Below are 24,478 nucleotides of genomic sequence, written 5' to 3'. Positions count from 1 at the left end.
TCAGGAACCGTTTTTAGCGTGCAAGTACAATCACACAATCTCTTTCCATATCCCTCATTCGTGGTACCAAGAGTTTTAAGAGATCAAAAAACCCCTCATGTATCCCACTGTCAAATTTGATACTTTGAATTTTGATATCGGATTATACCATCCCGTACCTGTAAGAAGAAAGAAAATTGTGAAATTATATTCTAGAAGTGACACTTAATGCCAGTGATTAATCTGCACTTACGGGACATTCCATGTGAAGTCAACCAGGCCTTAGCCACCATGGGCTCCGATCCGGTTCTCGTTTTCAGGGTTCGTTACCCCTATGGTCCCATGACATAATTGGTACTTGGTTTGGGGTCCGGCCCCCCAGGGGCTGGGCTATGGCCAATTTAGTTTTTTGCTGAAAATCGGAACAACGCAACTTTGGAGGGCAATATCTCAGCAACCATTGGTCGTAGGTCAAATCCGAGACCAGATTTGGAAAGAGGATGAAAAACTGAATCGTTTTTGTCTTTGAAGTTTTTATGTTCAAAAACTTTTTATAACTTTAAAACTTTAGTGAAGTTCTCAAATTAGCGCCATTTCCCAGATCCTCAACCGATTTTGACCCATCTGGGCTTAAAGGATAGCTTAAACCCTTCCCTAAACGAAAATGTTAACCAAAAAATGTGTTCGGCTTCGTTCCCGAGAACGAGCCATTTTCGTGAACCCCTGCAACCACGTATTACACCAAATTGTAGTGACGGCCGCACTCGATACTTTTCGGCTCAAAGCAAGTTTCCGGGTTGCTTTTCTAAGGTCATGGGACCCAAGCGCCTGTCAGGTAGGCCAACAACCAGCAGACCTGCAACGCACTAGTGATGACAGGGTGGCCTACCTTGCCTCTGGAGAGTGGGACAGGCAGCGCACTCTGGGCGATCGGACCAGTACTACACCCCGCCACCTCACCGTGATATCTACACGTGGGGGTGGGTTTTGTTGTTGTTAGTTATTGTTGCACGGCAGGGTAAGGGATGTTTGAGGCGTTTCAGTCAGTATTTGGGTACAAAAACATGTTTGAGTTTTCTGACGTCAGTCCCAGCAGATTTGACAGCACGCTTCAACGGCGAGCCGAACAGCTGACTCTCTCTCCTCCCCTCTCCCCTCATGTACTCCTTCCCCCTCCCCGTTCCCCCGCCCTGCCGCCCCGGACCGGCCGAGAGGCGACTTCAAGCAACCCCTTCGACGTGCCTGTCGCGCAAGGCAGCCTACCCTCTGCTACACAGGCGCTCAAGCCTGGAAAAGAGAGGGATGCCCGAGGCGGGGCGGGGTGGGGCGGAGCGGTTCCAAAGGGTGCAAGACGGCGGTTAATCAATGTTTTCCGAAACACAAGCCGGTTGCATGTCCTGGTGGCCCAGGGCGAACTCGCAGTACGCAATCTGTTGGCTGAAGCTCAGTCCGACCCAAGCCGACTCCTCCAAAAGTGCTCTTTTTTCAGTAAAACCGAATTTAGTGGGTGAAGGATGCAAATACCCAAACTTTTTATTTTTTCTATCGAAAGAGGACATTTTTCTGAGTAGAATGACGCCTCGGGAGCTCTGATACGAGTTGTCTAACAGTCCTCTTTATGGCGTTGAAAATAGCCATTTTTCCCTGAAAAATATTCATTGAGAAAATGTTCTGATTTCACTAAATCGGCTCCACAGCCTTTCTGGTGCATCGTATCTCATTTCCAAGGGCAGTTTTGGATTCACAAAAAAAAAACGCTTAAAATAATGTATGACTGATGAGGCAGATACATCGGAGAGCCGAACAGCAAGGCTTGGACTAAAAAGTAGCTAATTTTTTTAACGTTTTTCGACTGTGCATCTCCACTTTTGAGAAGCTGCACAGCCTAAACGACCCCCATACCCACCTTTTTTGAACATAGCAATCGAAAGGTTTGGGCTACATTTTGCGCAATTCAGATTTGCCTTTCGGGATGTGGGTGTACGTTACCCAAAGCCTTAAACATTGGCAAAAAAATTTAGGGATTTTATTCATTTGTCAAGATTTTAATAGTGTAGGGCACTCGAATCTCAAATCCAATTACATATTCTGATTCCCCTTTTTTTTGCGCTTCCAACGAACCCCTCTGCTGTAGCTCAAATATTAACGATCGCACGGTGCAAAACGTAATATCATGTCACTTTCCTAATTCGATTTTAGGTGATTTTTGAAAATACACAAAAACCTCGATATCTCCGGAAGTTTTCGCCCGATCCGACTGAGATTTTGCACAAAATTCTTTCTTGGGGGGTACTATAAGTGACCCAAATTGCATAAAAATCGGAGATGGTCACCTACGAAAGTGGCCTCGTAGGCATGGAATGCCCTTAAAGCAACCTGGAAACCTGCTTTGAGCCGAAAAGTATCGAGTGCGGCCGTCACTACAATTTGGTGTAATACGTGGTTGCAGGGGTTCACGAAAATGGCTCGTTCTCGGGAACGAAGCCGAACACATTTTTTGGTTAACATTTTCGTTTAGGGAAGGGTTTAAACTATCTTTTAAGCCCAGATGGGTCAAAATCGGTTGAGGATCTAGGAAATGGCGCCAATTTGAAAACTTCACTAAAGTTTTAAAGTTATAAAAAGTTTTTGAACATAAAAACTTCAAAGACAAAAAAGATTCAATTTTTCATCCTCTTTCCAAATCTGGTCTCGGATTTGACCTACGACCAATGGTTGCTGAGATATTGCCCTCCAAAGTTGCGTTGTTCCGATTTTCAGCAAAAAACTAAATTGGTCATAGCCCAACCCCTGGGGGGCCGGACCCCAAACCAAGTACCGATTATTTCATGGGACCATAGGGGTAACAAACCCTGAAAACGAGAACCGGATCGGAGCCCATGGTGGCTAAGGCCTGGTTGACTTCAGATGGAATGTCCCTTACATGTTCTGCCTGCGTCAAGGGTGGGTACATTTCCAAAGACACAGACAAGGGGTTTTCTGGGTTTGTTAGAAGTGTCCTCCTAATTGTGGTGGTCCTGTTCATCAAATCAATGATCATGTTTTTATCTAGTGAGGCTGCAGACCACAATTCCACTAAATGCACCCTCAACTGCTCCTGAAGGTCCGCTCCATCAAATTCCTAGCCCACGCTAAGCGAGCGCCCTGCGGCCTCAGGGATCACGGAATCGTAAGTTCGCGTGGCGGCCGCGCGTAGCGCTGCGGTAGCTGTTTGAAACGCCAATACGTTGAGGCGAAGTGAATGAGAGGGAATGTTGGCAATGAGAGGGAGTTGCATTCGGTAACAGGGCGGAAAATTGACAAAACCATACCCTTGAGAAGACCTAATAATCAGATTTTAAAAGAAATTTCAAATGCACTTCCAGACCTGTATGTTGAAAACATCAGCAAGGGGCCGACAAACTGCTGGCTTAACACATTCACGACCGTCTGGGAACACGTGTTCCCGGACGGGAAAAAGTCCAGACGACCATCCGGGAACACCGTTCCCGGACAAATCCGATTTTCCGATTTCGCCTTACAGAATTGTCACGATCATGAGACATATTTTTTTGGAACCGCCTCAACGAAAGACGCAAGTTACTTTTTGAACGGACCTCGTACGATGAATTTGGTACAAGAACACGATTCCCGGACGGTCCTCAGAGACATGTCCAGTTCGGGAACACCGTTCCCGGACGTAAACGCGGCAAGCTAAATTTGGGTATTTTCGGAATCAGCGGATCGAGCCCAGGCCATTCGTTCAAATGTTTCGAGGCACCATGTTAAAAAGACGTTTCAAGAGGTGCTGATCAAATAGAGATAGTTGAAAAAAATATTTTTCTGGACCCGAACCCACCCAAGTCCAGTGGTAAAATGACCCAAAACTTAAATTGTTCACAGTTCCTCTAATAGTTGCCTGAGATGGCTGAAATTTTGTGGGGGTGTTTACCTGTGGTTAAGCACCATTTAAGCCAAAGAGGAGCGAAATCGCCGATGGTCTACTTCCAACGGCCCTCATATGCTCAAATCTTCAGTAAAAATAGTGAAATTGAGAAACTTCGAGAGCCCGTAGCGTCCGAACCCGACGTCGTAGAGCCTCGCGCGATCCGGCATTCGAAAGAGCGCACGTTTTTCTTTCGGAAAAGACACTTTGGTAGATTTTTTGGCCAACAGGTTCCCAGATCCCAAAAAGCCCCAAACCCTCAAAAACAGCCATTTTTAGGGGTTTCGGACCCCTACCAAGAAGCCAATCGGTGTGGGCAGGGGGTGGCAACAGCCTAGCGAGAGCGTGAAGCGATGCTCGCGCCGTCAGTGCAGAGGTTGCGCACTTGTTCGAGATTATGAAAGCTAGACTGTGTTTTTCAAAACACTTAGCACCGATGGAAAGGGCTTGAAATTTAGGGTGCATTAGGCTAATTGTTCTTCCCGAAACTTCCCCCTGACCTAATATTAAGGTGCAGTAAAAACACCGAAAAACACAAATATCATAAAATTGAGGAAAAAACTCGAATGCGGCTTGTTGATGTAAATGATTTCACCCGTGTGTTCGGTTGAATTAGAAGTATCGGGCAGTCTACTAGGCCTAATGCACCCCAAATTTTGTGCTCTTTTGATCTGTGCAAAGCGTTTTGCAATCAACGGGCTAGATCTTACAATCGAAGCAAAATAAGTAACCCCTGCTCTCACTCGCCCATGGCTTTACGCGCTTCCTAGGCCGTTGCCGCCCCCTGGTCCCTTGCAAAATGGAAAATATATGGGCATTATATGGACAAAATATATGGCCCAACATGTATTGACGACATATGTGGAAAAGATAATTTAGCCAGATACTTTTCCGATATAGAAAATATGTGGCAAATATATAAATTTCATACATTGCTCTGTATATGTAGGCAATATATAATGTGAATACACCATGGAGTCTGACGACTCAGAGACTTCCTTTACTATGAGCAAAGAATGTAAACTTCGCCTTGCGAGGACATCAAATAGTGAACCTACCGTGGTCTCCTAGAAGAACTTTTCGCGCTACACCCAAAAAAGACGTTTAAAATTTCCGAACCGTTCCAGTTAACTTGTTAAACAGGATTTCTCAAAATTTCTTGGAGACTTAAACGCATAGAAAAGAACCTTGCCCCTGCTCAATATATGGCGTCAATATATTTTACAAGATAAAATCATGTTGAGAAATATAGCCGCCTTTCAACATCGAGTGCCAAGATTTTAAGAAAAGTTACTTGAAAAGTCTGCCCTCCTCATCCTGCACCATCCCACGACGGGCACCGTGTCAGCTATTGAAACACACATTTCGGGAAGATAATATTATATGGGGAAATATATGCATCATATATTAACGGGCACCAAGATACACCCCCATATATAAACCACGTATGGCGCAAGATAATTTGCAATATATTGAGCAAGATACAATTATATTGACAATGCATGAAACATATATGGAGTCATATATTGACACATATTTTCCATATATTTTCCTTTTTGCAAGGGGTGTGGGATCCGGCCCTATTTGTGTTACGGCAATTCGTATTCACTAGAGGAACCAAAAAAAACGGGAGGGAGCCAGATCTGAGGGGGTCCCCGGCCAAGTGTTTTTTTGTCTTGAGCTGCTCAAATGCCTCGTTGGCTTTTAAGAGTGCGAGTGGACTGCACGACTTCTTTCCAAAGGAGAATGGAAGTGTAAGGTTCTTTTTGGAGTGCTGTCTCGGACCTCTTTAGGCATGGCCACATCCAGGGAAGTGACGTGATGGCCGCGCTTGGCAAGCTCCACCGTCAACGGCGCCATCCACAAGTGGTGGCTCATGGTGTCGACTGTCATGACGGCCAAGATTCGCAGTGGTCTTCCCAGGGCTCCCGAAGTAAAGTCTCCAGGCTGCGCCAGCGGGACAGGGACCTCCGGTGTGCCGATGTCCACCGCACTGCCAGGGTTCGCCGCACTGGCAACGACGTAGACGGTTACGCACAGAACGACCTGTGATACGCGCAACATGGTCCTGCCCGACGGAATGGCGTAATACTGAGACAACGCACGCAACAGCCAGCGGATGGAAGTCCCCCGACACGTGGTGTCTCTGATAAGGAAACAGCGTCTATCTATAAGTGCGAGACTCAAGGCCTGCCGGCTGCACTTGAGGGCAAGATGGTTGTAGAGAAGCCTCGAACACCTTAAACCACGTGATACCCTAGTTTTGCTCGCCGGCCCCCTTTCTCCCTCCCTCCTCTTTGACCACAATGAGCCGAGGGGGTATGCACTCGCGTAATAGTCGGTTCACTCCATCTGTAATAGCACGCGTAATAGTCGCGTAATAGCCGAAATTCTCCAATTTTTGCCAATTTTGAGGTGTTTTGGGGCCGTTTTTAGCTAAATTCTGATTATTTTGAAGCGTAACAGAGCGTAAAAGCGTAATAGTCGGTTCACAGGTTTTGAGACTGCATACCCCCTCGGAATGAGCTAATTTAGCTATGAATTCAAGATATGATTTTGACGTCCCTCCCCCTCCTTTGGGGGTCTGGCAAGCTGACACAAACAACGCCTGCAAACTCAAAGGCAACCCAACAGGCCACCGCGCGCCACTGAAAAAACGTTGTCGTAATTTTACGACATATTTGGCGATGAATGCTTCATAATTTTAGGAAAAAATCATAAATGAACAATTATGAACCTTTCATATTTTGGTTAAAAAAAAGTGCCTGTAAATGCCCAAAAGGTATTCAGGTTCTACGAACCATTCATAAAATAGTGAACCATTCATCGTTCAATTGTTCCTAAATTTACGGTTTTTTAATGGGAAAATAGTGTACAAGAATGGCTCATATAAAACTTTACGAAACATTCGTAAATTTATGAACGATTCGTAAAATTTATGAACGCTCCCTGGCTAATTACCCCTTTTGTTTTCCTACAGGCAGCACCACCTCTCTCCTACGTCGACACAAGAACAGATAGTTCACTGTTGAAAGGACAATAGGAGCGGAAAAACTAACATAATCAGTCTTTTGTAGTTAAAATAAAAAAATATAAATTAATTTATTATCGGTACAATGAAAATCCATAGGGTCGCCCCAGCTTGGACTAGCAGTCACAAGAACAAGTACACGGTAAAAACGGAACCTGGTTTTCCCTGGGAGCTAATGGTGAAGGCATAGGCGATTTCCGGGGAAAAACCAGGAACCGTTTTCACCCTGTAGGAAAGTTTAAATGTATTCAACGATGGCCATAGTATATTTTTGACTGTGCAAATCAGCTAGCGTCGAAAGAAAGTCAAAAGCATAGAGAGAGCGAGTAGCGTGTGGGATCGCATGGAGGAAATGGCAGAGGGAGCGGCGGACGATGGGATTTCGACGAGGGGCACAACGCCCGTCTCGCCCATCTCGATCCAGAACTTCGACGAAGCCTTCAGCGTGCGGTTCAAACTGCCATTCTCGTAGTCCACGTGCACCAGACCAAAGACACGTCTGTAAATGAGAAAGGAAACAGGCACACTGTGAGAAAAAAGTGCGGAAAAAGTACGGAACATGTCTGGTCCATAATTTGCCTTGTTAACTACGGAACTTCCGTACTTTTTTCCGTGCCCATTTACATGGGTTCATGAGGAGCAAGTACGGAACTTTCCGCTTAAAATGTGAAAGAGAAGAAAGATTCAACTGCAGGAGACAGGAGTGTATACCAAAAGAAGCTTCAAGGAGAGTTTGGTACGTAGCGGCAGTTGAAGAGTTCTAACAGCAAGTGCACGTTTACAATTTCCACACTTCCAATGCATGCTTGGCCACCCTGTAGCTCCTGCTACGCATATGCACCAGACAGGGGGAAATTTTCTCAGGTGTGCTTGCACGTAAGTGTGTACTTGGTAGACAGGTTTGCAGAGTATGTCATGACAAGAGGTCAACGAACTCAAGAGTATACAAGGTAGGATTACGCCAGACCGCGTCTTGTCGTAACAGGCTTCGCGATGTCTCGCTGCCTGTTCCTACAATCCGCGCCTGGCGTACCTAGCTTGGCCTGCGGCGCTAGCCTGCCTTCGGCAGGCAATGGCTTGTCTGTCGTCGGTTACTTCTAACTTGTTTCTTTCTGGGGGGCTGGACCCCCCTTCATTCTAGATAGACTTGCTTCATCTTCAAATAACACGATCTTGACCCTTGGAACTTTTTAACTTTGTTGGGGCTGGGGGGCTCCGCCCCCCAGGCCCCCCCTTTTTTTTTAAGACACAAGAGATCTGCCTACGGAAAACTCGATTTTTCCCCGTTTTTTATGTGTTTTTTGGCTATAAAAACTGAACCAGTTGAGCTAGGATGGTGAAATTTCGCGTGTGCCGAGCCAAGGACATACCCAAAAAGTGTGCAAAATCTCACCGAGATCGGCCGAGCCGTTCAGGAGGAGTAGTGCGGACACGCACGCACGCACGCACGCACACACACACGCAGACAGGAAAAACTTTTCAACCCCACCTGAGTAACGGGCTTCGCTATCGCTCAGCCAACAAGACGCGCTCCAGGTTGGCACATGCCTAGCTTGAACACTCGAGGCGCTGATCAAGTCCGGTAACACATTCCTGTGTGTCCATCGCTTTAACTAGTAAATAGGGCTCCAACACAAGGCAAATGTCAGGGGGCGGCAACGGCCTAGGAAGCGCGTGAAGCCATGCACGAGTGAGGTGCAGGGGTTACTTATTTTGCTTCGATTGTAAGATCTAGCCCGTTAATTGCAAAACGCTTTGCACAGATCAAAAGAGCACAAAATTTGGGGTGCATTAGGCCTAGTAGACTGCCCGATACTTCCAATTCAGCCGAACACACGGGTGAAATCATTTACATCAACATGGCGCATTCGAGTTTTTTCCTCAATTTTATGATATTTGTGTTTTTCGGTGTTTTTACTGCACCTTAATATTAGGTCAGGGGGAAGTTTCGAGAAGAACAATTAGCCTAATGCACCCTAAATTTCAAGCCCTTTCCATCGGTGCTAAGTGTTTTGAAAAACACAGTCTAGTTTTCATAATCTCGAACAAGTGCGCAACCTCTGCACTGACGGCTCGAGCATCGCTTCACGCTCTCGCTAGGCTGTTGCCACCCCCTGCAAATGTGAATCAAAATCGGCATTTTTTTTTAAGTGTGAGAAAAATTCTTACGTAAGGGAGGGTGGGGCACCTTGTGACAGGGGCGCCAAGTGACACACTGGCCACCCTATGGCACTTTCAGGCATCTTGAGGTGGCTAATCTCAAGGTCTTGTGCTGTTCAAGTGAGGGTGAGACTTTGAACAAAATATTTTAGCACCCAGAATAAAACCAAGAAAATGATTAAGCAAAATCACAGATTTTATGACGTTTTTACAAAATGTTTTCACGCCATTCTTCCAGTAAACGACACTGCCGGTCGTTCTGGCACTGTTAATCAATATAAAGGACCTTTAGTAAGTTGTTTTCGTTGAACCAGCTCAAACATGTGTTTTCATTTCCTTGATGTCAAATTTTAAACGAAACAGAGCCTCTGGGGCAGGTAGTGGAAGACCCACTCTATTTACCGTATTTCAGCGATTTAAACGTTTCAAAACATCGATTTGACAACCGCGAAGTAAATTAATAATTGTCAGCGATTGTCACACAACAAAACATAAATGAGACTAATTTGTTTGACAATTTCATAGAACATTGAATTTGATAGGCAATGTAGTAAAATGCAGTTTCTTGAAGAAAAAGGCGCAGTTCAGAATGGTTCGACATAAAAAAGCTTAAAGAGCCTAAATCGCATGATTTTCAATTAGCTGGAGCGTCGCTCTATGCTGGTTATGTGAGTTATGTGATCTGTCACTAGGTGCCCCAGGCTGGGGCACGAAGTGACAAGTGCAGAGGTCTGCGGGAAGCTATTTAAATAATAGATGTTGACAAAACGCAACAACGTGTTTTTGCGATCAAGGAAGGATCAAAACAACCTTCTGAAGTGTAAGCAGATTCATTTCTCGCACAGTATCGGAGTGAATCCCAAAATCCAAAAAGTGTCACTGCCCCACCCTCAGCATGGTCGAAACTTCCGAAAAACATATATTTGAGTGCTGGTAGAGTTCGTTATTTGACCGTTGTAAATTTTAACTGTGACTCCGCTTGTGCACTGGACTTCGGTGTCGTCTGTTCCTGTTCACTCGCTCACTCTCGTCAGTTTCAAAGAGTATTTGTGTTACAATGCCGGCGAATACTAATCAAGAATTTTTGAGGGCATATTGTACATAGTAACTATCTGCGAAAGTCCAGCGGAAAAACCGCTGACTGAAAGAAAAATAGCAGCATCCAAATGTGTGAAAGTGAACGAAAAAATCGAGGCTGAGAATCAGACTAGTCAAGTTGGCATTTAAGATATGTTGATCAAAGTACTACTTACTTGTAACTCCAACTCCATTCGAAGCAGTCAATGAGACTCCACACACAATACCCCACCATGTCCACTCCGTACTCTTTCACGGTCGTCACCAGCGTCCGCAGGTAGGCCTGGAAAGTTCACCATTAACATGAGAACAGATGTGTTGGAGCAGTGATTTGTTCAGAAGTGTTCTAACTCACACTGTGGTACGCTGCCCGAATCTCGTCGTTCGTCCCAATCTGCTCAATGTCTCCGTAGCCGTTTTCGGCCAGAAGAATAGGTCGCCCGTACTTTTGCCAGGTCCACAAAACTCCCTCTCGCATCGCTTCAGGTTGAATCTTAAGACAAATAGAGATAAAAGTTTTAGGCATTGAAAAACGCGCTGAAGTTAAAATGCGTTTTTATTTAAGCAAAGGTAACTTTCTTCAACAAAAAAAAAAAAAAAAAAAAAGATTTTGAGCTCAAAACATCGTAAGACAAGATAAACTGTCCATTTGGATCCTACTGTAGCCTTCACACATGAAAGACTTGGGTAAGGTTACCAAACATGGATAACTTTTTAGAAATGTCCTGTATTTCAGCTGCAACAAGCGATGACCTAAATTTTCATCGATGCACTCCGAAATAACCACAAAGGCAACCGTCTCTTAAGAACTGAAGAACTGAACATTTAATAACAAATACTTTAAAATTTACAGGGCTTTGAAATTTTGCTGATTTAAGTGATCCATATTTGGGTCTGACCCAAACGTGGATCACCCCCTCCCCCCCTCGCGTTTTGACAGGGGCGGTCCGATTACTTCCGGTCGTCTAAATTTCGAAAGGGTTCACTCTGAAGGTGCCACGAAAAAAAATGTGAGACATTTCTGACGAATGGATCCTTTGTAATAACGCTTTGAATTTTGACTCATAACCTTACCTGAAATCAGGCCATTTTCGGACCCTTTTTCAGAGGCATTTTTTCACTTCCAATTTGTAAGGGCAACTGTAAGATTGATCAGCTCCCCCGCGCGTGATTCTTGTAGTCAAACGTGCAGACCACAAGAAAAACTTCGGAAAAATCAATTTGGTCGATTGGTTAGGCGGTACGGGCTCGCCAACAAAACTGATCCATGATTGGTACCCCGATCCATGTTCGGCACTTTACTCTACAACGCAAGCTGAAAGGGATTCCATTTGAAGTAAGGAATGATTTGCAATGTTCATCTTTTTTCTTCTGTTGAAAATAGTAGACAAACCGGTCATATCTGTCCCCAGGTCGTAACATCAGTTTCGAAAAAGTCAAACTTAACCAAATAGCCCAAGCGACCATTACCCTTGAAAACAGCAGATCCTTGGTTTGTCCTGGCGCAAAATCATACTCTTCGGCCACAAACGTGAGGTCATAGCTCTCCGCCGCGCTATCAGCATTGCCTCGACCGCTGTTCGCATGCTTGTAGGCGACCCGGACGGGGTAGTAGATGTTGATGGCAAGGAAGTCCGCAGTACCTGACGGATCAGCAGAGCGTAAACGAGGGGGAAGCACACTAAAGGGAAGTAGTTCTCTTCAAATTGTGGCAAACTCCGAAGTATCGCGAATTTTCGGCGATACTTTATCACCTCAAAGGAGAGATTTTCTGTATGGGCTTAGCGATTTTAATTTGTATCGCCATAAAAGGTTGAAAGTGTCACCTTTGAATTTGGAGTGGTGAGTATGGCTGGCCATTCCTCACTGGCTGTAATTATTTCTTAATTTCGTCTTACGGGGCGACCCTGGTGAAACTTTCAAGTAGGCTTCAAATTAATCCCAGGAAGTTGAAACTTTGCTTAATTATTAGGTTCATTATGTTGAGTTTCCAAAACAAAATTCAATCCAAAATGTTGAACGGTCTCTGAGAAAAGTAGCTTTTTAGTGTTTTTTGGAACGTTGGGGAAAAATCTTTCTGCGTCTTCCATTGGGACGGAAAGTCTTGAAAATGTTTTTGGGTTATCCTAAAGATGTATAGAAGAGATTTTAGTGACGGAATTTTCAAATTCAACTTCTGTCCTGAGATATGAGTTTTCAAATTTGAACATTTAAAAAAATGAAACTTTTTTCCCTTTTTTCAAACTTGTAGGTGTGTTTAAAAAAAAAAGTAGGGCTGATATCAAGATTCCGTCACTAAAATTTGTCGACAAGTCATCAATGAATAGAGTCCATGCAAGACGACTCATGTAGGTGTCAACCAGGAACGCAGGAAGTCTTTCTACGACAATTTTTTGTCAACTGAGCAAAGCTGTGAAGTTGAGCGAAGAAGCCAACGACAACTGATATCAATGCTGTTTCCTTCCAAATGATAAAGAAACTACCCACTTAGCTTAAAGGTGTTCAACCTGTTGAATCTGAAACCGTCTATGCACATTTTTATCAATGAACTTGGAAAATACAATGTTTTGGACTTTTGGCGATTTTTTCACCAGGGTCCCCCCTTAATACCTTTTTTTGAGAAATGCCGCATGAATAGAGCATTTCGTCGTCGCCAATCGAAGAACATAAAAGAAATAAACCGGAAGCCCGGAAGAAAGGGAATAGGTAGCGAGCCCGGTTTCAAGGAGGAATACTAACAAATATTCTTATTTCCTGAGTCAAAGAATTTTTGAAACAGACGAAAGTGCTTTTGGAGGAGATACGCCTCGTAAAACTCTATAACTAGTCCACTCGCAGAAGTCTGCGGGGCGAGGTTATGTTGCCGGTTTCGTTCTTCTTGATCTTCGATCGGCGACTACTAGAATGTTCACACTAAATGTTTAGGTAGAATTTCGTACGTGCAACGCACACGATTTTGTGCATACGTAGAATATGCATAAAATCATGCGTGAAAACGCACAATTTAATGCACGACGGTACGCAGGTTTAAAATTATGCATCACCACGTACAAGATTGTACATAAACAATTAGTGTGCTCTATTGTTTTTGCTTGGAACTGGAGCAAAAAGAAATTGAGAGTCACCAGTCGCCCATCGCCGACTTCATCCAACTGAATAGAAATCAATGACTCACCGTTCAAGAACTGCTTCTCTTCTTCACTGAATTGTGGAACTTTACTGCCCGCAATATCCTTGACATTCTAAAACAGAAAAGAGGGAGAGCACAGATAACTTCACCATTCCGATTTGATGATAGATGACACTTCGTGATCAGAAAAAGTCGAATGACGATAAGGCAGAGTAAGTTGGCCCGCGGTGAGAGCCCCTTGGCCAAAAGCTAGTTCACAGTCGATGAATTCATTTTGAGCATAGGACGTTCTTTCAACGTAATTTCAATGGCATGTCACGTGATATCGACGTCATTTCACATTATTTCAAGGGAAAACGTACACTAAAATTGAAGTTGTTCCCCCCTCGTCTCCATATCGACTAAAAAGCACGCTTCATTCTGAAGAGTGCTTGTCAAGCATGCTCCAGGCCAGGCCGCTTTGAAGCACTCTCCAGGACCATGCACTCTATTGAGTTGAGGTAAAGTAAACATTTTGCAGAGCTTGTCACAAACTTCTTCCGCCTTACCTCAGGCCAGTCCCCGTATACCACTGGGCTGAGCACCAGGCCGCCCTGGAGGTCGTTGTAAGCGTCGGATGCGTAGACGTCTTCCGCACTTGTTGTGTTTGGTTTAGCAGGAGTTAAGAGGGATGAAAATCCGAGCTGACCTGTAACAAGCGATGAACAGTCCATTGGCATGGTTTGAATTGCCACCGAGTTCTACTTCGGCGTTGGCTATGACGAGTGCAAGGGCTGCAGGTGAAGGGCGGATCCAGAATTGCCCTGAGAGAAGGGCAAAGTGGCATCTTGTGACTATGTTTCACAAGGGCAAGAAGGTGATGGAGGCATATTGCCCGCTCTTCACATCCACCCTTGGGGATTGTGGAAGTAAAGACAAGAGCGAATTCCAGGGAATTCAAGCGAAAACCTGGAACCGTTTTTGCCGTGCAGGATCCCCTGACGTAAAATACAAATGTCGTCAGTGTTAAAATTGAACGGAACGAACGGGACGGCCTATGTTCGCCAAATTGTGTATCCACTTCCCCTGGAATTTGTCTAAAAAAAAGAAGGGTTTAAAGACTCAATTCTTATGGACTTTTCAAATGCATAACTATGCATGTTTTTATCCATAGTTATGCCTGCACGGATACGTCATAAGGTATGTAAGGGAGGGTGGGGAACCATGACCACTTTTTTTGTGCCTCCCTCTACTCCACCGTGTGGTTCGAAAAGTTAAGTTTCCAGCATGAGGGGATTCTTGGGAGCTCCAAAGACCTCTTCCACCCATTGGAACTTGTCTGCAATGCACGGCAGGCTCACAGAACACTGTTAGAAATTCTGTCGTAAATTAGCGACAAAAAAGTCGCTAATTTTCATAGCGACGGAAATCGTTCTTGTACTACTTGTCGTAACTGAACGACTAAAAAAATCATTTCTCTACGACACTGTCGCAATCACGATTACATATTTTGACACCTGAAATCCCCGAAAAAATGGTGAAAAGTTACAATGTGGCTCACTTATTTACAATTTGTGTCGTTAATTTACGCACACTAAATTCTTATGGACTTTTTAAATGCATAAAGACGCAGTTTTTATGCATAGTTATGCATCCTCAGAATCGTCCATATGTTATGTATAAAATTATGCATCACTGTGTACTTTTTATGCATCTTCCTGCATAAAATGTACACAGTGATGCATAATATTATGCATAACATATGGACGTTTCTGAGCATGCATAACTATGCATAAAAAAAGTCCACAAGAATTTAGTGTGCGATTCATAACACAAATTTACGATAAGAGTCGTAAATGTACGACTGAAGTCATAACTGCACGACATATTCCAAAGATAATTTACGATTGTTCGTAAACTTACGATTAAGTCGTAAATTTACGACTTAATTCGTTTTAAAACGAAACGTGTCGCTATCAAAATTAGCGACAAAATATGTCGTACATTTACGACCCAAGTCGTACGACTTGAGTCGTAACAAAATATGTCGTTTAAAAACGACATAATTGTTCTTCAAAATGTCGTAAATTTACGATTGTTTTTAACAGTGAACACTTTGAAAAATAAAACGCAAAGTGGTCATGGCGCCCCACATATGGGGTACCATGACCACCCCGTGGGGCACCTTGACCATAGTATTTTTTTGGCCCAAGAAGTGTACTTTCTATCTGTATTCTCATTGAAATCGTTTATATCGCTGTCCTTACCATCAGGCCAGTCAACTTAACTAAAAAACACTCTCAAAACCTTCAAAGTTTCAAACGTTCTAAGATGCCTTAAAATGGACGGTTTAAAACAGTTAACGCTTTAAGGCTTTCAAATTTCACATCTCAAGCTATGACATGTGTTAACATTTTATGTTTGTCTTGCTAAGACGAATCCAAATTCGTATGCAGTTTTCAATTTGGTACATTTTAAGAAAATTATCGCGGTTACTACACTGCAAACAAGTGAAATAAATGTTGTTTCTCATAATGCCAGAGCCGTCTTGGTGCAAAGTAGCCACGGATCGCCTTCGCGGCCAACTTTTGCGGTTTGGAGCTCATTTAGTGCTAAAGAAGCTACCATTTTAAGTCCCAGTTTCAGAACCATTCTTAATTATCCTGGTCATTCACGATTTGTGATAAAACTAGCTATTCTGCAGCAATTATTCAACCCTTATACATTTTCTGAAGCAAAAAGCAAATTTTCGACGAAAATAAATCATTATCAGACCAAAAAATGAGAAAAAAACACTTAAATATGTATGGTCATGGTGCCCCACCAAAAAGTGGTCATGGCTCCACACAATGCAGTTTACGACTCTAAGGCTCCCCGAGCAAGCAAAAAGCTACTCAGAATTAAATGTGATAATGGATATTTTGCCACAAAGCCGACATTTTGAAAAAAAAAAACCTAGGACATCGAACTTATTTTCTCAAATGAGAGAGTGAGAAATAATATCCCAGATTTGAAATGCACCCAATTTAGCCAAAACGCTGGAGCAAAAATTTTGGCGAGGTGCTATGGTCGTACCCTTGAAGCTAGAAGGTAGGACTCTGGCTGAAAATAGTTAGATCCTATTCTCTCGAAAGTCCGGTCGACCGGTTGCCGTCGGCAAAGTAGTTCCCGAGAGCGAGGGGGGTGGTCATGGTACCCCAGTGGTCATGGTTCCCCGCCCTCCCTTATCTGTGGATGCAAAACTATGAACAAAAAAATGCCACGAGAATTTAGTGTATAGTACGTCCGCATGTCGGCCATGACTGTTCCAATGTTCCTTACCTTCGTGGTTGTCTTCCTTAAAGACGTGGTATGCTGCTGCATGCGCCAGGACCATGTGTTTGATGCACGTATAACGCTGCACGTCGCTGTCCGAATAGATTCCTGACACCTTGTAGAGGTTCGGGAAGTATATACAGTACACGTTGGGCTCGTTCACCGTCACCCAGAGCTTTACCTGATTTGAAACAAACGGATTTCGTCATTTAATCGTGCAGCGTCAAAGAGAATGAAAAAGTCTTGGCCAATACCCAATTTTGGGTGCGGTATACTTTCCCACCCAAAGTTGGATTACTATCATTCACCCAAATTTTGGCGAGGAAGGTTTCATCACCCAATTTTGAGTGATAAAGGGAGTATCAGCTGCCTCTTTGGCCAGAGAGCATTTTCACTACAATTCGCGTGATGATGTTTTTTTTGTTCAAATTCGGGGGGACATAATAATTCCCACCCGAACTTGGGCGATGAAAAACACCTTTACAGGATAAAATTAGGGTGATATACGAAACAGGCAAAGAAGGCCTTCAAAACAACATGGTTTCACTGCGCGTACGATTTCAGAACTAGGACAGTTTTAAGCTTCTTTCCAATCGATACTTAACTTCTTTCACGAAAGGAAAATTTTTCCTGTTCAAAATACTTTTGCCAGAAATGATTATACTGGGTGCACCAATCACAGACATTTCACCTACCTTTCCAGCATACTGATTGAAGACGAAGCGGGCGTATTCCGTGAACTTGGCAACCATCTCCTCTCCCTGCCATCCTTTGAACTGGTCCTCCAAAATTTGAGGGTGGTCGAAGTGGTACAAAGTTGCCTGCGAGCAATAATTTAACACTGTTACAAAGATTTTAAAATTCAAACTGTTTCTTTACTGTTACTCCCAGTGTAATTGGCTGAGCGATAGCGAAGCCTGTTACTCCAGTGGGGTTGAAAAGTTTTTCCTGTCTGTCGGTCTGTCTGTCTGTGTGTCCGCACTACTCCTCCTGAACGGCTCGGCCGATCTCAATGAGATTTTGCACACTTTTTGGGTATGTCCTTGGCTCGGCACACGCGAAATTTCACTATCCTAGCTCAACTGGTTCAGTTTTTGTGGCCGAAAAACACCTAAAAAATGGCGAAAAATTGAGTTTTCTGCAGGCTGGTCACCTCTGTCTTGAAGGAGGGGGGGGTCTGGGGGGCGGGGCCCCCCAGCCTCGTCAAGTTAAACAGTTACAAGGGTCAAGATCGTGTTATCTGTAGTTGAAGCAACTCTATCTAGAATGAAGGGGGGTCTGGAGCCCCCAGCATGCAACAAGGTAGCAGTAGCCGACGATGGACAAGCCAATGCCTGCCGAAGGCAGGCTAGCGCCGCAGGCCAAGGTAGGTACGCCAGGCGCGGATTGGAGGAACAGGCAGCGAGACATCGCGAAGCCTGATACGACAAGACGCGGTCTGGCGTAAACCTACCTTGTATGGTATATGTTCTTATGGTGTGGTTTTTATTAAGGTCTTTAGAACTATTACGTTCTTTGTGCTCATGAGTATCCATTGTGTGATGACTAAAGTTCATTAGAACTGTGTTCTTGTGCTCATGTTTCATGTTCTTATGGTGTGGTTTTTAGTTAAGGTCTTTACAACTATTATGTTCTTTGTGCTCATGAGTATTCATTGTGTGATGACTAAAGTTCATTGTGTGTTCTTGTGCTCATATGTATTATGTTCGTGATTTGAATTGGTTCTGTTGTACAATATTGCGATATTGCTTTTTTTTTGCCTATTTACTCTCAATCCGAAATTCCCGGTCGTTGTACAATACTGTTATTTTTGCCCCGCCCCGTTTATTTTTTTTAACATTCTGATTATTTCAAGCCTCAATCGTTTATGCATTCAATCTGGTAACAAAATATAGACATTGTTAGGGAACTTCCAACTTTGCCTGTGAGTAAGGATCCCTCCGTAACATAAGATTCCGCTAACAGTGCTGTCAGAACGTTACACAATACAATTGTCGCTAAAGTAAAGGTTATCAACTGTTCCAAATATTTTCAAAAGATTCTGAGTACGTTAGTACCGTTTAGGAGGAGTACGTGTCTGGACAGAAGCTAGAAAAATTACTTAATGGCTGAGCGCTAGCGAAGCCCGTTATACGGTCGGGGTTGAAAAACTTTCGCTCGTAAGAGGATTAGCGGCACCTCAGGTACACCTGGCCGACTGCGGCCGATGGGAAGGGGGAGTCCCGTGACGTCACGGTGCACTCGGAGACTCCTGCCATCTGGCGGCCGACTGGCGAACCTTACCGGCGGGGCAAAACCCCGCGGGAATTACGGACGCCGCTGGCCAGTACTCTGTGTTGTTGAACTGTCAGTGCCAGTGTCAGTGTCTAAGTGTGTAAGTGTTCGTGCCGAAATGGAGCCCCAACCCCAGACGCACAAGACTGAAGGCAGGCGGTTAGTACGATTGCCGTTGCTAGTTGCGGAAATGCATGTTTGTTTGTCGCATTATTAAGGCAGAAAAGTGCAAAAAAATGAAGTGTTGACTCTCTATTTTCACTTTTCAGCCTTATTTACAAAAAACTGGAACTCACTTTCTAAAAAAGGCGACGGTGTGAACTAGTTATATGTGTCAAGTATCCTGTACAGAATACCTAAACCTGGAGATCAATTACTTTTCGAGAAAACGTGCGCACCGAAGGTTGGCAACGTTGTTTTTTGGCCGAAGTTTTCTACACTCATAGGGTACTTGGGTTAAATGTCTGGCCGAATTTGGAATCTATAAGGAACACATTCCAAGACAAAATTAAACTCCTTAAGGTTGGAAAGAGTTTTCAATGAAAACTAGGCACTTTAAAAAAAGGGGCTTCAATGGGTATTTATTCCCACCTTAAAAGAAGACAGCTGAGGATGAGAATTCTAAGATTGACAATGCTGAGAATCCGGCCACCAAGAAAGTGGACAGTTCTGGTATGAACACTTTTGCTTTTGCTGAATCCACAATACGAGGAAGAACAATAATTAATACAATTCTTTTTATTTTATTGCAGGTATGTCCAAAAATAAGTTGAGTTTTGATGGGGAATTTTTCAATACCCACGAAGATTCCCCAAATGTAAGTTTTTAATTTCTCTCATTTAAAAATAGTAGCTGTGAATCTTTGGCTAATTTTTATCCAGCTAACTTATTATTTATCTCTACAGGCAGTCGAATTAGCACCAAATTCCAAGATTAACATCACTGCCAAACAATTGAAAGATGTGAAGCGTACACTCAGACAAGGTGGTGCCCTGAAACTGACCGACTAAGTCGCCCGCCCCAGTTTTTAGGGCCTACTTTCTGGGCGACACAGTCGCCTAGTTTCTGGGCGACACAGTCGCCTAGTTTCTGGGCGACACAGTCGCCTAGTTTTAGGGCATCTTGGTCGTAAATACAGAGCTTACTTATGAATGCTGGCCCAAGGCGCCCTCAACCTGAGCACCTTTGGGGTTGGTCCGACCTAATGTAAACCACTGCTGCCCAGATTCGGGGCACCTATTGCGCCTAGATTCGGGGCATCTCTGACGCCACCCAAATGTGAAATCATTGAGTTTATCCATGTGCAGGCAAACTTGTGTGCAATGCCTTGGGCCAGCATAGATAAGTAAGCTCTGTATTTGCGACCAAGATGCCCTAAAACTAGGCGACTGTGTCGCCCAGAAACTAGGCGACTGTGTCGTCCAAAAAGTAGGCGACTCAAGTCACCCTATAAACTGGGGCGGGCGACTTAGTCGGTCAGTTTCAGGGCACCACCTTGTCTCAGTGTAGGTGCAACACTCCCGCAGCTACTGCAAGGATGCTACTCAATTTTGTTTTTACTGAAAGAGCCTTGGAATTGTGCTCAGTTGGTGGAGTGGCTAGAGTAAACCGCACAACTAAGGAAGTTTCGCAGCGTCCTGCTCTTCATGCGGATGGAGTTGAAGCCATTGTTGGTAAGTTCAAAAATATTTATATTCTGACACCATAACAAAGCTGTCTCAAACAAGTCACTGGAAATGGAATATGAAATGAGTCGAGCTGTGAAAGCACCATCATAAAATCATCTGAGGATTTTCATTGTCAAAAGACGGAAATCACTGTGGTTTGAAGTACGAGGACAGATAGTAAATGAATTTACATAACTTTTTTTTGTCCCACAGTGTGTGGTTTTGTTGAGTTTGAATGATGTCCTGACTCTTAAAGTGTCTTGGTTTTGTTTTGTGCCATAAAGTAATTGTCTTTATCTTCTTTAAAAAAAAGGTTCTTTGTTTCAGAATTTGTGACAGTGCGCTCTACTAAGAAAGGCCGTACACGCTCACCTGACTCCGCAATTCGTCAATCCCTGAACAACAAACTTTGTGAGCAACGCGCCGACAAGAAAGCCAGATTGGAGCAGCGCAGAAGTGGCGCAGAGTGACTTCAGATCTATGCTATTATTGTGTTAACCTTATCCCTGTGTTAGCCGCCTACCCTACAGGCATCTAGCCTCTTCTTAATTATTCTGAGTTTTTTCACTGGCACTTAGCCTTTTCTTAATTGGCTGAGCGATAGCGAAGCCTGTTACTCCAGTGGGGTTGAAAAGTTTTTCATGTTTGTCTGTCTGTGTGTCTGTGTGCACTACTCCTCCTGAACGGCTCGGCCGATCTCGGTGAGATTTTGCACACTTTTTGGGTATGTCCTTGGCTCGGCACACGCAAAATTTCATTGCCCTAGCTCAACTGGTTCAGTTTTTATAGCCGAAAAATACCTAAAAAACGGCGAAAAATCTAGTTTTCTGCAGGCAGATTACTTCTGTCTCGAAGAAACGGGGGTCTGGGAGGCTCCGCCCCCCAGCCTCGACAAGTCAAAAAGTAACAAGGGTCAAGATCGGGTTATATGTGGATGAAGCAACCTTATCTAGGATGAAGGGGGGTCTGGGAGGCGGCGCCCCCCAGCATGCAACAAGTTGGGGAGTAACCGACGATGGACAAGCCATTGCCTGCCGAAGGCAGGCTAGCGCCGCAGGCCAAGGTAGGTACGCCAGGCGCGGATTGGAGGAACAGGCAGCGAGACATCGCGAAGCCTGTTACGACAAGACGCGGTCTGACGTAAACCTACCTTGTAGTATATAGTATAATAGTATAATCTCACTTCAGAAGTAACACAGTTTTTATTGCAGTAACTAGTGCGATTAAAAAGTTATCGCATTAAGAGCGCAATAAGTACTGAATGGCATTCACGTGATATCACATTATCGCACCCGACATGTGATAATTTGGACCGAAACCGGCCTGCACGTAACTTCTTACGTTTTTAGCACGATTATGTTTATTGCTGCCACAGATGCGATAGTTTGAAGACCTCCCATTAACCTCTATCCCTTACTCAAAGGGATACTTTGCAGCCCTCTGACAATGGGACTGTCCCTATCCAAAGGGACTGGCCCTTCTATGGGGACCGTCCCCATACGGCGGGGCGGCGAAATATTCCTTGAGTAAGGGACGTTAGGGATTTTCTCCCAAGGCCTTGGGAAGATACAGTTTCGCCGAGCAACCTAAATATTGAAATCCGAGACAATATATGGTGCTCCCCTGCTCAAGCTTACCAACGGCGTCATGTTGTTTCGGAGAATCTCGTCGATGAGGTCGTGGTAGTACTGGACGCCCTCCCTGTTGGGGTTGGCGGCGTTCGTGTCGGGCAGGACGCGAGGCCACGAGATGGAGAATCGGTACATCGAAAGCTGATGCAGACGGTTCAGGCAAATCAATCAGCAGCGAGGGGGCAACCACATTGTACGTATCGGGACACAAGATTTCCTAAGGGCTAAAGATTTCGTTGGATTTCACAAGATTTTAACCTATATTCTGCTCAAAATTAGCTTATTTTTAGCCTTTTTGGAGCAAGATTTCAGATTTCCCAGATATTTGTAGCGCTAAGGGGACACAAGATTTCTAGAGTGGTTGCCCCATCGATCAGCAGTAACCCTTCGGAACCGTCTCCACCGGGGGTGGGGACGTCACTGTCGTTATTTGGGCGGAACACTGGTAGTACGCCCAATTCACGCATTTCAATACGCTTGAAAATTGAACGGGTGAAGTCAATCGTTGACAATAAATAATACCATAGGTATGGGTGTAGGTAAATAAGCTATGTTTAATTTATTATATTAATTAAGGACTTTGTTCCTGCATTGTGCTACAACGTTTTAATTAATTGGTACAAATTTTATGAAACGTTCACCCGCCCAAATACGGCAGTAGTTATGTACAAAAAATGCAAATACATTTAGTGCGCGCCACTGTTTCCAAGGCAACAGCTCCCAATTGGTCACCAATCGAAGACCTTACCGCGAGTCACTAATATAACTTTGCATCAAGTGAACCCTCCTTTGAAGCCCCTAGTGCAACTTGCGATGACTTGCCTTAAGTTCCTTTGCCATCGCGATGTCTTCCTTATACCGGTAGTACGAGTTCGCCGCCACGTCGTGGCCGTGGGGGTCCCCGAAGCCCATCGAACTCAATCTGCCCAGATGCAGCACGTGGTCAGCGGCGCTTTCAGCTTTGCCTGCAACAAGAAGTTGAGGATCAACATTTGCCTTCTGCACTGTACGAAATGAATTCGGAATTAACAACCGTTCACTCTCGAAAAATACCCTACAAACCTTTGGAATTCCTGGCATTATTTTTTATCACGGATTTATTGCACTTTCAAAGTGGAATAGTATTTGAACAAAGTATGATTGAACCGGCAAGACGAGTGCAGCCCAGGCCTAATGGCCTCGTACTTTGAACACGCACTAAATGTCATGGGACATTGTTTGTCCCACGACTTATGCAATTTCAAGCACATCCGACAAAGACACAATTTTGTTCCCGCCTGGTGACACAAATTGTCCGACGCCTTCTGCGAATTGTTCTTTCATTAGACAATTGATCCAGGAAGCGGAAGAAGGGAATAACTTGACTTATCCCCAAATTGAGTTTTTATTTTATTATTGTACCTTAGAATGGTTTACATCATTACACCAAATTATTTGACTGAATTCCAAGCAGTTTAGGAGAAAATCCACATGGGAAAAGGGTATAACTCAACTTAACCCCTTTTTCGGTCTAAATTTCATTGGAAAATGGAGATAACTCAACCTTAGTCTACATGAGTCCGTTTGACAAATTGGCAAAAGGATATAACTCAACTTGTGTTTTTATGAATCTAGTGTAAAAAGAATCAACTCAACTTAACCCCCCCTTAATTTTAAATTTCAATTTGGAAAAAAGAGCTAAGTCCAAAAAATACACCAGAGTAACATACACTTTATGCAGACTATTGTTTTACTTGACTTGTCTCCAAATTCCTCTTTGTTAAGGAAATATAAGGTGAGCTGACTCTGTTTTCCATTTCAACGGAAAGTGACAAGTCGCAGAAATCCTCTACGGACTCCGTAGTACGGAGTGACCTTACACTTTTGATTCTTTTTTCAAAATTTTACTAATGCTTTTTGAAATTATTAACATCTGCAACATTCATTTGTTTTGTTTTAGTTTTCCCTGCTAACAGTTTTTTGTTTCTCCTGAAAAATGGCCAAAATTGAGTTATCCCCTTCTTCCGCTTCCTGGATCAATTAGTCCCGCCCAACGGACACAAAATTGCATCATCGGCTGATGTGCTTAAAATTGCATAACTCGTGGGACAAAAATGTCCCATGACATTAAGGGCGCAAGTCTCGTAGTACCTTCTACAAGCCTCGTTTAACCTTTTTTACTTTTGGTTACAAGTTACTTTTGATGTACTTTTCACTTTTTCTTGCAGTGCTCCTCGAATGAAACCGTTGTCAAGGATTTCTTTGTAATTTCACGAAGATTATTGGTTCAAAGCAAAGAATCTTCGTAAATTTTCGAAGAATCTTTGTGAG

The 24,478-nt window shown here is 43.9% G+C and overlaps 2 protein-coding genes across 4 annotated transcripts in view; both read right to left on the bottom strand.

Annotated features, from left to right (window-relative positions):
- Positions 1 to 6,125, bottom strand: part of LOC117642041 (UDP-glucuronosyltransferase-like) — an 84,636-nt gene extending 78,511 nt beyond the window's left edge. For 2 of the 3 annotated variants that reach the window (XR_004587523.1, XM_034379823.1), the window contains exon 1: positions 5,690 to 6,125. Coding sequence is in view for 2 of the 3 variants with exons in the window: in XM_034379823.1 (XP_034235714.1) it covers positions 5,690 to 5,968 (279 nt within the window). In the remaining variant the exon portion in view is untranslated. The remainder of the gene's footprint in view (positions 1 to 5,689) is intronic. The other variant, XM_034379824.1, reaches the window with a different exon arrangement.
- A 1,057-nt stretch (positions 6,126 to 7,182) lies between these two features.
- Positions 7,183 to 24,478, bottom strand: part of LOC117642739 (putative beta-glucosidase 6) — a 29,004-nt gene continuing 11,708 nt past the window's right edge. The window contains exons 3-12 of the mRNA XM_034381230.1: positions 22,991 to 23,133; positions 22,175 to 22,309; positions 17,292 to 17,417; positions 16,603 to 16,777; positions 13,851 to 13,990; positions 13,348 to 13,414; positions 11,643 to 11,815; positions 10,528 to 10,665; positions 10,349 to 10,455; positions 7,183 to 7,434 (exon numbers count right to left, since the gene is read on the bottom strand). Coding sequence (XP_034237121.1) covers positions 7,224 to 7,434; positions 10,349 to 10,455; positions 10,528 to 10,665; positions 11,643 to 11,815; positions 13,348 to 13,414; positions 13,851 to 13,990; positions 16,603 to 16,777; positions 17,292 to 17,417; positions 22,175 to 22,309; positions 22,991 to 23,133 — 1,415 coding nt within the window. The 3' untranslated portion in view covers positions 7,183 to 7,223. The remainder of the gene's footprint in view (positions 7,435 to 10,348; positions 10,456 to 10,527; positions 10,666 to 11,642; positions 11,816 to 13,347; positions 13,415 to 13,850; positions 13,991 to 16,602; positions 16,778 to 17,291; positions 17,418 to 22,174; positions 22,310 to 22,990; positions 23,134 to 24,478) is intronic.

This window comes from Thrips palmi, unplaced genomic scaffold (genome assembly GCF_012932325.1).
Source record: "Thrips palmi isolate BJ-2018 unplaced genomic scaffold, TpBJ-2018v1 HiC_scaffold_16, whole genome shotgun sequence".
NCBI lineage: Eukaryota > Metazoa > Arthropoda > Insecta > Thysanoptera > Thripidae > Thrips > Thrips palmi.
Note: the sequence above shows the minus strand (reverse complement) of the source record. Positions and strands in the feature narration are given on the sequence as shown.